The 13,423-nt window shown below is 37.9% G+C and overlaps 1 protein-coding gene across 1 annotated transcript in view; it reads right to left on the minus strand.

Moving 5' to 3' along the window:
• Nucleotides 1-383: 383 nt before the first annotated feature.
• The window catches only part of OTOGL (otogelin like), a 140,283-nt gene continuing 127,243 nt past the window's right edge, over nt 384-13,423 (minus strand). Inside the window, exons 55-59 of the mRNA XM_039519864.1 lie at nt 13,187-13,306; nt 10,878-10,923; nt 8,776-8,847; nt 6,992-7,071; nt 384-2,671 (exon numbers count right to left, since the gene is read on the minus strand). Of these exons, the coding sequence (XP_039375798.1) occupies nt 2,471-2,671; nt 6,992-7,071; nt 8,776-8,847; nt 10,878-10,923; nt 13,187-13,306 (519 nt within the window). The 3' untranslated portion in view covers nt 384-2,470. The remainder of the gene's footprint in view (nt 2,672-6,991; nt 7,072-8,775; nt 8,848-10,877; nt 10,924-13,186; nt 13,307-13,423) is intronic.

Genomic DNA, 13,423 nt, shown 5'->3' on the forward strand with positions numbered 1-13,423 from the left:
ATAGACAAGCAGTATTCCAAAGATATATCATTTGTTGCTAGAGTAGCAACTCTATGATGACCATTAGATGAATATTATATCTTTATAATGATTAAATATTTATGATAAAGGCTGCGTGTCTGTCACGGAAATCATGGATTCTGTGACTTTCCGCAACCTCTGTGACTTCCACAGCTGCAGCAGCCAGTGTGGCTGACACATGGCCACCCAAGCAGCTGACCTCATGGCCAACTGCTCAGGTGGCCCCAGGGACATCTGCACCAGCCACTGCTAGAGTGGCCCTGCAGCCAGCCACACCGGTCGTTGCTGGAGTGGTCCTGAGGACAGTTGCATCAGTTGCTGCTTGGGCAGCCCCGGGCAGCTGGTCCCAGGGACCACGCAAGCAGCTGCAGGTGCAGCGGGCCTTGGGGACTACCTGAGCAGTGGTCCTGGGGGCAGCTGGAGCAGTGGCTGGTGGGGCTGGCTCCAGGGCCCCCCAGAGCTGCAGCACCCTGGGGGCCCCCCCTTAGCTGTGGCACTCCTGGGCAGCTAATATTTAGTCAATGTTATTTATATGAAGGTCATGGGCAGGTCACGTGCCCATGAATTTTTGTTTATTGCCCATGAGCTGTCCATGACTTTTATTACAAATGCCAATGACTAAATCGTAGCCTTATTTAACCCAACTCACAATTTTTTTATTATACATGGGGAACAAATATTTGATAATGGATTCTTCTATCTAGCATACGAAGGTATAATATGACCACTTTCCAATGGTTGGAAAGTGAAGCTAGACAAATTGTTTGGAAATACATTGGAACAAAATACAAAGCATTGTGGTGGATTCTCCATCACTGGCAATTTTTAAATCAAGAACAGATGTTTTTCTAAAAGATAAGGTCTAGAAATTATTTTGGAGGAGTTCTATGAGCTTTGTTATACAGATGGCCAGACTAGATGATCACAGTGGCCCCTTCTTTGAATCCATAGGAAGGTGTCTCATGAATAACTGACTGATTAAAGTTTATATACTATTTTTCTCCATAATCAGCCGAATTTAGTTCACAGGAGATGTAAAGTTCGGTTTCAGCATATGAAGTGATGAATGATACAAAACAGCCATAACTTTTAAATATATTTATTTTTCCTTTTTATAGTGACTATTTCTCATTATAAAAACAATATAATAATCCAACCTCTTTATTATTTTATTAAATTCCAGCAGTTTAAGTATCTATGAGAATTGCTTGCCCAAGAAATTCTCAGATTCTTAGCCAAGAATTTTAGTTTCAAAATAATACATGAGTGAACTCCTGGCCTCACTGAAGTCAATGACTTAACTTCCAATGACTTCTACCTGGCTAGAAATTCACCAATGAGTTTCTAGGGTGAGCAATAGAGCTACATTCTCAATTCTTAAGAATTACAATAAATAGTTGATGGCTAAGAAAATGGAGAGCACTTTTGGTATCAGATACACAGGACCATGTGCATCCACAGACTAATTATATATATGAATTATCTCCTTACAATCAATGTTATATCCTTTTCAATGGGAGCATGTTTCTTCTTGATTCCAAATGATCTAAGACTTAGATTCAGCAAGTGTGCCCAACCTTAATATTCCTTTAAAACAATCTTTAAATTTAGTTAGTTTAAGTACAAAATATTGAACATGAGCATTTCAACCCATGAAACAAAGGGTAAAACCAAAACAGAAGGTGCACTGGTCCACTTTGAAAACAGAATACATTCACAGAATCCTCATGAAATAATACAGTAAGAGCAATTTCTCCTCTGATTGGTAGTAAAAAGTTAAAAATTGATTTAAAAGTATAAGCCTACAGTGAACGGCAGAGTTTTTACATATTTTTAACAGAAGTCTGAACCACCCTTCATAGTTGGCCCCTTCTACCAATCACAATATTTAAAATGTATATATGATATTAAAAAAAAGCAAAATGCCATAGATTTAAGGAATGTAACATTATACTACAATTTAGGCCACAGGTTTTTTAAAAGTACAAAATTAAAAAGACTACATTCATCATGTTGCTCAGTGGGTTCAAGTGTAAGCAGATTTCAGTCACTGAGTAATGCCTAATGAAACTGCTAATAAGATAAAAGCAAAAGTTTTCACAAAAATTAACTCTTGGATACAGTTGGCCTAATTCAATCAAGTTAAATTTTAAAAATCGAATTAGTTTTCAGCAGCATATTGGATAGAAGTAAATAAGTGTCAAATTAATAATCTGATATAAAATAATCTGATATTTGCCAATGTCTGAAAATGTTTTTGCTGTAATATTTCTATGCATTTTCTACTAAATTTGCTAAGAAACCAAGTTGGCTGAAATATTACTGATAAAATATATGTTTCTATATAATATTTATTCAGTCTGTCCAATGCCAAAAAAATATAATTCAATGATAGGAAGCCAGCTTCAATTCTCACTGTGAAATCAGGTACATGGAATCCATCAGATGTTCAATTCCATTGGCATGAACAGTCTGTAGGCTCTTGGATGACATACATCACTTCAGTGCCATTTCCTGAGCAGTATAGTGGCACAGTCAGGTTCTGTACTCCATTTTCACGACAACATTTACAGAATCTTAAATGGTTATCGATATTGACATTAAAAATTGTAGCTGAGGGGCATTTCCCTTCACAGGAAGCCACATTTATCTATTAGTGACAGAGAAAGAGAAATTATCAAACAAGTTTCATTAACAAAATGAAACAAAACATTTCAAAATTAACTGTAATCAGAATCTGTTTTTACATTTAAAAAATATCCAGGGTTTTGTAAAGGATTCTGATACATAATAATTATTTTCCGTATTAAAAATAATTTGAAAGTTATCGCATACAAAACTATGTTAAATGGTTATGTCAATTCTAAGTTGAGGTGAGTCTCTTTGTTCTTGCCTTTTCTTTTTTAAATGAAGTCAGCTTCCAAATGTTTAATTTTTTAGTACTTGTGACCACATATGTTGGCTGAGCCTGAACAAAATCTGGAGCTTTATTCTAAAGCTGTTTACCACTAACTTTTACCTTATACTACCTTCTTCTCCAAGCAATCCACTCCCTTTCCTGGCCTAGCACTCTTGTGGAAGAGCATCTAGGCTTTTGAAGGTAATGAGCCAGATACAGAGATAATGTATAAAAGATGACAAGTTATATCCAGGTAGATCTATATGGTACTCCTTAATTAAGGCCTGATCCAAAGCCCACTGAAGTCAATGGAAAGATTCCATTGGGCTCTGGATAGTAGGCCCTTAAATAGGGATATTATTCCTGTGAGAGCAAAACCCTACCCCATACAGAGCTTCCTATAACCTAAGAAGAGAATCTTCAGATCTTCTTCTCCGTTCTCTGGTTCCGAGAAGCTGTTTAAGCTCAAAAACTTGTCCAGCCATCACTAAATCCTAAAATAGATGGATATATTTATAACGTTTAAACTGTGCAGCTAAAGCAGTGTCCTTTACTGTTGGTGGATTAATCTAAGCAAACTGTGGAAAAGTCAATCTTAAGTATTCCTCTGAGGGATCAAGAGTGGAAGCACACTAGTGTGATAGCTTTCTCCTTCCTCTTTCAACATGGCTGGCAGCTAGAGAACTGTCATTAGCCACACTATCACTCTGATAGATATGTGTGAAAGTATTAGAGCAGAGGTTAGGTCAGCAAGGAACAAGGTGGGTGGGGTAGTGCAGGTTGCATAAAAGAACTTGTGCCACAGAATCCAATCTCTATCTTTTGTATTGTTTGTTTGGGACCTGAACTGTGGCTATGTCTACACTTATGGCAGCATATACAGTACATACACTGCACACTCCTCTGGCATGGGTATAAATAGCAATGTAGACCGTGAAACGCTGCCTAAGCAAGTAAAGATACTCTAGAACCTTAGGGTGTATATCCTACATAGCTCTCTACACACCCAAGAAGTGCATCCCACATCTACGCTATTTTTAGCAGTGTAGTGTCCCACTGTCTCCCAGCTGCTGGAGCCTTTCCCCACTGTCTTCCCCTGGCAGAATCTTTCACTGCCGCATGTAACTATACATCACCAGTGTGGACACAGCCTACTTTTCACCTCAGCATGTTTCTATACATAATCTATTCCAAGTGTAGACAAGGCCTATATTACCATGGGTGTTATCCTGACCCTACTAACTTCAATGGGACCAGGATTTTATCCAATACTTACAGCATATAAACAGTTTTCTGATACGCTATTGTGCCAGGGCAGATTAGAATGCTGATACAGTTGTAGAACACATAGAATCATGAAATAACATCCATAGATATATTGAACATACAAATTGCCACAGTGATTCAGACTAGTAGTCTATCCAGTTCAGTATCCTGTCTCTGACAGTTAACAGAACCAGATACTTCAGAGGATGGCATTAGAACTTTGCAATAGGCAAATGTAGAACAAATTGCCCCACATAGGTTTCATCCCAAGCTTTAATAGTTAGAGATTGCCTTAAACCCTAAATCAGTGGTTCCCAAACTTGTTCTGCCGCTTGTGCAGGGAAAGCCCTTGGCAGGCCCGGACGGTTTGTGTACCTGCCACGTCCACAGGTTCGGCTGATCACAGCTTCCAGTGGCCGCAGTTCGCTGCTCCAGGCCAATGGGAGCTGCTGGAAGCAGCGGCCAGTACATTCCTCGGCCCACACCACTTCCAGAAGCTCCCATTGGCCTGGAGCAGCAAACCACGGCCAGTGTGAGCCGCTATCATCTGAACCTGCGGATGCGGCAGGTACACAAACCGGCCCAGCCCACCAGGGGCTTTCCCTGCACAAGCGGCGGAACAAGTTTGGGAACAACTGTCCTAAATCATAGACTCACAGGGCTGGAAGGAACCTCAAGAGATCGTCTAGTCCGGTCCCCTGCACTCATGGCAGGAACTAAGTATTATCTAGACCAGTGTTTCCCAAACTTGGGATGCCACTTGTTTAGGGAAAGCCCTTGGCGGGCTGGGCCAGTTTGTTTACCTGCTGCGTCCACAGGTCTGGCCGATCGTGGCTCCCACTGGCTGTGGTTCGCCGCTCCAGGCCAATGGGAGCTGCTAGAAGCAGCGCGGGCCGAGGGACATACTGGCTGCTGCTTCCAGTGGCTCCCATTGGCCCGGAGCAGCAAACCGCGGCCAGTGGGAGCCGCGATTGGCCGGACCTGCGGATGCAGCAGGTAAACAAACCAGCCCGGCCCAACAGGGGCTCTCTCTAAACAAGCGGCGTCCCAAGTTTGGGAAACACTGATCTAGACCATTCCTGACAGGTGTTTGTCTAACCTGCTCTTAAAAATATCCAGTGATGGAGATTCCACAACCTCCATAGGCAACTTATTCCAGCACAAGCTTTAATATCCCTTCCAAAAATTTTGTCTTGAATTATAACTCTGTATCTTCTTGATATCCATATAAATGTCTAATCCCTTTTTGAATCTTGTTAAATTCTTGGCCTCAACATCTTCTTGTGGCAATGAGTTCCATAGCTTAATTACACAGTGTGTGAAAAAGTATTTCTTTTATTGGTTGTGAATATCCCACTTTTTCATTTCATTGAAAGTCCCCTAGTTCTTGTATTATGAGACAGGGAGAACAGTTGCTCCCAATCCACCATCTCTACACCATTCATTATTGTATATACATCTATCATGTCTGTTTTATTTGTCTTCCTTCTAATGTACACAATCCCATTCTTTTCAGTCTCTCTTCATCTGCAACTTTTTCTATGATCTTGAATATTCTTGTCCCTGTTCTCTGAACCACCTCCAGTTTTGCAATACAATTTTTGAGATGGGACGATCTGTACTGTACACGATATTCCAGGATAGGTCACATCATTGATTTAAAGACATATTTTGGGGATTATTCTCCCTCCCATTCCTTATGCATCCTAACAGCTTGTTAGCTTTTTTTTTATTGCAGCTGTGCATTGAGCAAAGGTTTGCAATGAGCTATTTTGGATTGATACAGCCAATTTAGAACCTTGTAAGAGTAGCTTAAATTTTTCCTCTCAGTGTGTATTACTTTTATATTTGCCTACATTAAATTTCATTTGCCATCTTGTTGCCTGTTTACATAATTTGTTTAGATCTCTCTGACGTTCTCAGTCTTCTCTGGTCCTGACTAACCTAAATAACTTTGTCAGCTGCAAACTTTGCTACGCCCCTATTCACACTCCTTTCCAGATCGTTAATAAATATATTAAACACTACAGGACCAAGTATGGAAGTGTGGGACACCAGCTGCTAACCTTTTGCAATGATGAAAATTGACCACTTAAACCTACTCTTTGCATTCTAGGTAATAGCTAACTTTTGAACAGAACAATACTTCGCTTCTCACCCCATAACTATTTAGCTTTTTAACAGCCTCTTGTGTGGGACCTTGTCAAAGGCCTTTGGAAGGCTAAATAAATTATGTCGACTGGTTCTCCTTTTTCCACTATATTACTGACACATTCACATATGCACATAACAGGTTTTATAGCTGAGACGGAGACCTCACCAAAGCAGAGAGGTATGATGTCTTATTAAATGATCTCCATCAATGTATGATATAGAGAGACTTGTCATGTGGAAGAGAGAAGAACATTTATGTCAGAAAGCTCTTTAAGGAGGAATGTGTTTCCATAAGTGGAAGCATTTATACTCCCATTTTTGAGTAACTCCTCTTTAGGGATGTTATTTCATGATGGAGAGGTCAGTGCCTTTGTCAGTGATAAGCAATTATATTGTGTACTTTTCATTTAGAGTCAGATGTTATTCCAGATAGAAGGGCTCAGCACTTCTGCCATGTGTGGGCAAAAGTAATTAATTTTTACCCACACTTATGAGTAGAATAACATTTCCAGGGTGAGAGGTCTGCTTGATGAGAGGATAACAGCGTTTTTTGTTGTATATTGATGTCTGCAATCCTCTTTTTAATACTTGTTTTATTAGTATGACTCATACTCATTATGAAACACAAAGACAACAGTTTTCTATACTTACAGGCCTCTGACTTATACAGTCACTTTTTCTTATAATTGTTCTGACTGTCACTTTCTGGCAAATCCTTTCTTCCTTTCTACCTGATAAAATATAGAAAATGTTTAATCATTAAATAGACATTGTGCTCTGTTTTTTCATTCTTTAAAATGTGAAAGGAGAATTCCAATAATTGTAATAATTGAATTCTTACATTTTAAATTAATAATATGGTAAAATATTATTTCCATATCTTAATCATTAGGCATTGACAAACCAGTAATATACTAATAAACATTTCCTGGAAACAAATACTATAGTGTCTAATTATCATATATGAACACATTAATGAGCATAGTCATAGAACATATAAAGAGGCTACAACTGTTGAAATGTTAGAGAGATTTAATAGTTATGTTGTAAAGCTTTTGAAGATTGAACCCACATAGCAAAGGCAAACCCAGTGAATAGAAAAGGGCGAAATGCTGTATTTCAAACACTATCAATTCTAAGGCTGAATTTATGAAAATAACAGACACTAACTTGAAATTAGTGTTAATTATATTTATTTAAAAGGCATATTTTAAATAATTATATCCTTGCTCTTGCTCCTTAGAACACCTCTGGAACTGGCTATCATTAGAAGGTAAACCAGCTTTAAATATCCAGCACACAGACTAGGGTCCGAGTTTACTGACTGTGGGAGAGGTCTGACAGGGCTTTGGGAAGACTTAGTAGGAGATATGCACATCTCATCCACATATGTGGGGTATTTTGTACTAAATACTACTCCCATGGCTGGAGTTGGTATGTTTGGGGATAGCAAATGCACATAGAGGTTTATGAAAAGATTACATTTTTTTACAGTTCTGGATTTTTGTGGATTTTTATTCGAGCCTTTGGAAAATATCCAAATATTAAGAAGGATACTTGTGACACAAAACAACTAATACCATGATACTGAAACAAATACAAAGGTTACACAAAACCCCCATACCATAGGACACAAAACAAGTTGTGCTAGCTGTATGTATTATACAATATACTTTTACTACACCAATTTCACAACCAAATCAGAAGTCACTGTATAACTGTGTTGCCACATAATTATTTTGCATCTTCAGCATCTAAATTAAGTGGGACTAACCAACAAAGTCCCTCTTCACTTTCAACACAATCCCATTCCTGCTCCACAGGAAGGGCGGAACATATGTTTTGTAAGATCAGCAAGCTCTGAGCAATCCAGTGACGCATGTGGAGCAGCCATGGAGCCGGTGGGTACTCCATGTCAGGAGTAAAGCACAAATCTTCTGGCTTCAGGGATAGATGCCATGCTATCCTCTGACAAATGCTATGCAGAATCAAGATCAGGTTGGTTGGTATACTAAACACTGTACTTTCTTACCAAAATTGTTGTGCAAGGGCTCGTCTAAACAGTGATTTAGTGCTCAGCAGGAAAGGGGTCTAAATCTATAGTGCGTCACCCATTGTGCACTAAGTAGCCATGTAGATTGTGCTACTGCATACTAAATTTTACATAGTGCACTTTGATCTACTACCGACAGCACGTTCCAACAATTAATGGGCTTAATCCTGAGATGCACTGAACAATAGGATCCTACAGAGGATCTCTGCTCTATGGAAGACTCCAGGAGGATCAGCACCTCTCAGGATCAAGCCCAATACCAGTATGGTATTGGTTATATTACATTGATAGTCAAGTATAAATATATCCCTACAAACAATTATGTTATATAAAAAAAGATTATGTTATACAAAAAAAGAAAATACATTAAAAATAATAATACCTGGTTCACAATTTATACTATCAGTAGAGACTACAGGACTAATGGCAAAGGGTAATACACCCAATCCAGAACCTGGCAGAATTATTAGGAATATAAGTTTCTTGTAAAATAAAAACATTTTTACACAAATGACATTTCATTAATTCTTACACTGCCAACTGCAATTTTTCTTTTGGTAAAAATGTAATGAACTTCCCTATTTGCCTTCCAAATTTAGAAATTCTGCAGTTGCTGAAAATCTCACTGATAACACCCTAGACTTAGTACTTTCCTGGTTAAGACAAAACTTCAACAGTGTTCCCATGCATACCCCACTTTTGCAATGGGTATCTCATAACTATGGCAAGGTAAGAATTAAGTATATGAACTCACTTTGCATGCACTTAATCAAGCTCTTTTCAAAAGGATTACTTGTTCCCATTACAACCCCCAGGTGTTGCAAGCTCTATTTTTAATTTGTCTTTTTAACTGCTTTACCCCAGGGCACATGCTTTTAGTTTGAAAACACAAAAACAAATAAAAACAATAAAATAGCATGTAATTGTATGTATTGTATTTTTGTTCTTAGCAGCCACCTCAGCAAATATTTCTGAAGTATAACAACGCCTTTCCTGAGGCCACAGAATATTGTGAAAGCTAAATCTTTCCTGATTACTGCAAAAGGCAGAAAATATTTGTAGCCATTAATACTTTAGTCTCATTCTCTAAATGAAATCTACCCAACTTGTATGGCTTCAGTGAAATATTTTGCAACTTTAAAGAATAACTCCTTTTGAAAGACGCTAGCACAATTCTTGTGCAAGGTTTATTTTATTAGTAGTAGTAGTATTATTATTGTCTTTCATTCTGAAAAAAGTACTCTATTAAGCTACAATCATTTCTGGCTTCTTTGCTGTGTTTATGAATGAACAACATTCCATCCACATTCCTAAAAATTGATTTTCAGGGCCTTGTATGCCATGGATGCTAAATATAATTTTATTTGATAAATATGAATAGATAAATATATGCCTTTATGCAGCCACTCTTTTAAGAGAGATACAGGTATACATATGCAGCTATCATATTGTACTTTTGAATGTCACAAGTATGACACAGTGCAATATGAAACTATACTTAGGTGTTCTTCTGCAATATTATTGATTACAGCTTGGTTTAAAAAATGAAATTCAGGATTTCAAAGGCATTTTATGCCCCAAAATTTTAATTCTGAAGAAAAAAAATGTGCTTTCCAAGCAGCTCTATTTTTGACATTTATTATTAGCTATTAATACAGAATCAAGGGTTTTATTTTATGTAGTTTAGAATTCACAGCCTAAATAACAAAGCTTTTGGTAGTTCAAAACTACAGACAGAGGACCAGATTCTGTTCTCAGTCTGTTTTTACACTGGAGTAAAAAGAAATCAGAATCTGTCACATAACCTACACCATAATTAAGAACTTATATGTTTTAAACATACACATTCATAGAATGTGAATATAACACTAGATAGCACAAGTGTACATTTGGTCTAGATTTATGCCTTTTATCACCAGCAATAGTTACTTGCTCTACACCCTGCAATTTTTTTTATATTTTGGATTTAAATGCATTTTCCAAAATGGAAAGGGTTAATTTTTTAATTTAAAAAATACTGTATTCCAGCACTCTGACCCTAGGAAACATACAAGAACAAAACAGAATATACCCATAATTATACAATTTGTTTCAAAATATGATCAAAATAGGTATCAATTTTAGAAAATTTGTTCTGAGCTTTTATAGAGAACACTATAAATATGTATATGTATAGTTTTGGAGTAATCTTAACAACAAACAAATCTTTTCATTATTTAAATTGAGATTACTTTTCATCTTCCTCAGGCTGTCTTTGGAGAGATTTGGTTATACTCCAGAAGGATAAGGTTAAATATCACCATATCAGCAGCCACATGAAGCAAGGCTTTTCAATAAACAGTTGTTAAAGAACTATAAGAATTTTGTTTGATTTGGGGACTGCATGCTTTTTCCTTTCTTATGTCCCAGCAACTGAGTTAAAAAACACTGCTCTCCAAAACCAAAGCCAAACTAGCATGTATTGCAGCAGCTTTCTTCACTTACACGTCTTGCAGCAGCCATCATTATAAGTCTGTACAGTGCCTCCATTCTAGGAAAAGAAAAGGGGAATATATCAAAAAAGACTGTGCCCAATGGAATGCCCTGCTGTATCCAATTACATTTAGAACAGAATGGGCCGAATCTTCAGGTGGTGTAAATTGGTGCACCATCACCGAGGTCAATGAAGTTACAAAAATTCACACCAGCAAAGGATCTGGGTCAAAATCTCCAATCTGTTTTAAAATAGAATATTTGAAAATGAACTTGCCATTATGATTGAGCTTATCTGAGCTGGTCTCTTTTGAATCAAGAGAGCAGTCATCTTCTATAGCCATTACCATCCATTCCCCCGCTGATGGCTCAATTAACATTGGGAGTTACTTAGACATTTTAAAAATTCCATATTTGAGCAAGATGTAATTTTGTTGAAGATTTAAAAGGGTTTATATTGCTCATGTACCACAGAAATGAACCAGTGAAAATACCAATTAGGTAGCTATTTACAACTGAATACCTATAATTTTGCATCATGTAATATATTTTCAGAGCTCTAATTCATCTCTTCATTCTAGTTTTTTAGTTTTCCTTTCACATTCTATAATTAATCTTTGTTATGGTTTTCTTCTCAAATGTATTGTAGGCAGGACTGAAGCAGGAATGCAGAAAACATATCGAAATGAGGAGATATTCCTTTTTAAATTAAAAAAAGAAAGGATTTCTCTCATGCAGAACTGACATAATAAACAAGAGAAACTGTCCACACTTTTAATACATTTACAAAAATTGCAGGTAAAGCAGGAGGGTGGATGGGATAGCAGTCTTGTACTAATACGGTACAAACAGGGCCGGCTCCAGACCCCAGCGCGCCAAGCGCGCGCTTGGGGCAGCGTCCCGCGGGAGGGTGGCAGGCGGCTCCGGTGGACCTCCCACAGGCATGCCTGTGGAGGGTCCGCTGGTCCCGCGGCTCCGGTGGAGCATCCGCAGGCGTGCCTGCGGGAGGTCCACCGGAGCCACGGGACCAGAGGACCCTCCGCAGGCACGTCTGCAGGAGGTCCACGGGAGCCGCGGGACCGGCGACCACCAGAGCGCCCCCCGCGGCGTGCCGCCTTGCTTGGGGCGGCGCAAATCCTAGAGCCGCCCCTGGGTACAAAAGATTTTTGTTAACTCATAGTATTGGTTTTCTATATTGTTATATAGAAATCACTGAATATGTTGATCAATTTATCAAAAACAAGCACGTAAAGTTAGCTTCCTAAATCCAAATTAGCTCCTAAATAAACCTAAGCTGATTTTCAAAACTGCTGAGCAGCCTCAACTCTCACTTGAAATCAATGCTTAGCATTTCTGAAAATCAGGTTGAACTGCTTCAGAAGGATAATTTTAGGAACACATTCTGGAAAATCTTGACCATTATTATTATTATTTATTATTATTGCAAGATCCTAATAGAATGTGATAAAAAAGCTCCAGAAATAAGAAAAAGTTTTTAACAGCGTCAACCTTACTTTAATGATAAGGTGCTTTATTTGGGATAGGCAGAAGAATGGCTCTGTGCCCTTTCTAAATAGCATGCAACAGATTTATAGATCTTGTGCAGAATTTGAAATCGGTACTCAGGACAGATAGTGCAATATATTTTTAGAAGCATTGTTTGAACAGCCACAAGTGCAAAATGTAGAATGTACAAAAACCAGAATAATTAATTAGGATATAAGCTAGAAACATATATTCCCTAAACAACAACAAAAAAGTGTGTGTGTGAAGTATCTAAGTCCTTTGAACCATAGCTATTTGGTTTATAGATGTTAATTTTTAGGTAGGTATACTAAGTAATTGGTAATCTTCATGAACCAGAGCTATTTGTTTCACATAGAGCACAAAGTCTGCAGGCCTCTGTTCAATTTATGGAATTTTGGAAACTCTGCTGCTGCACATTTATCTGCAAAGTTTCTAAGTGGCGTGAAACAGCTTATTTCATTTATGTGTTTATAAACTCTGTGAATTATAGGCCGTATTCAGAACTCTCTGCTCAGACAAAATTAAAGGGAGTAAGAACCCTATAAGAGAGCAGCTTAATACCAATTAAACCAAATTTTAAAAGTGGACATTGTTTGGGATTTATGATATAACCCTAAAAACAAACAGAAAAATAGTAAATAAGACCATTCATTGCTCATTTAAAGGTTGTTACTTACCAGATGTTTTTTTAGATTAATCATTCTGTGGGTGTCAGACCCATAATAATTCTGAAATGAATGCCAAGCTCCAAAACAAAAGATAAGTTATTATGATTTACATCACAAAGTACAAACCTTTGTGCATTCAGTCTCATTAAAAGGGGGGCAGACAACACTAGATCCCAGTATCATAGCACCTACAGCAGTCTTTGCACACTCATATTTGGTGCAATTGGAGACCCAGGTGCTTCCCTCCTACAAATACAAAACAAAAATACCAGAAGAGACAGCAAGTTACAGCAGCACTGACACTAGAACATTGTTTAGTTATAAAGGTGTTATTTCCACATGTAGCCACTAAGATAGTGGACA

This window comes from Mauremys reevesii, linkage group 1, assembly GCF_016161935.1.
Source record: "Mauremys reevesii isolate NIE-2019 linkage group 1, ASM1616193v1, whole genome shotgun sequence".
Lineage (NCBI taxonomy): Eukaryota > Metazoa > Chordata > Testudines > Geoemydidae > Mauremys > Mauremys reevesii.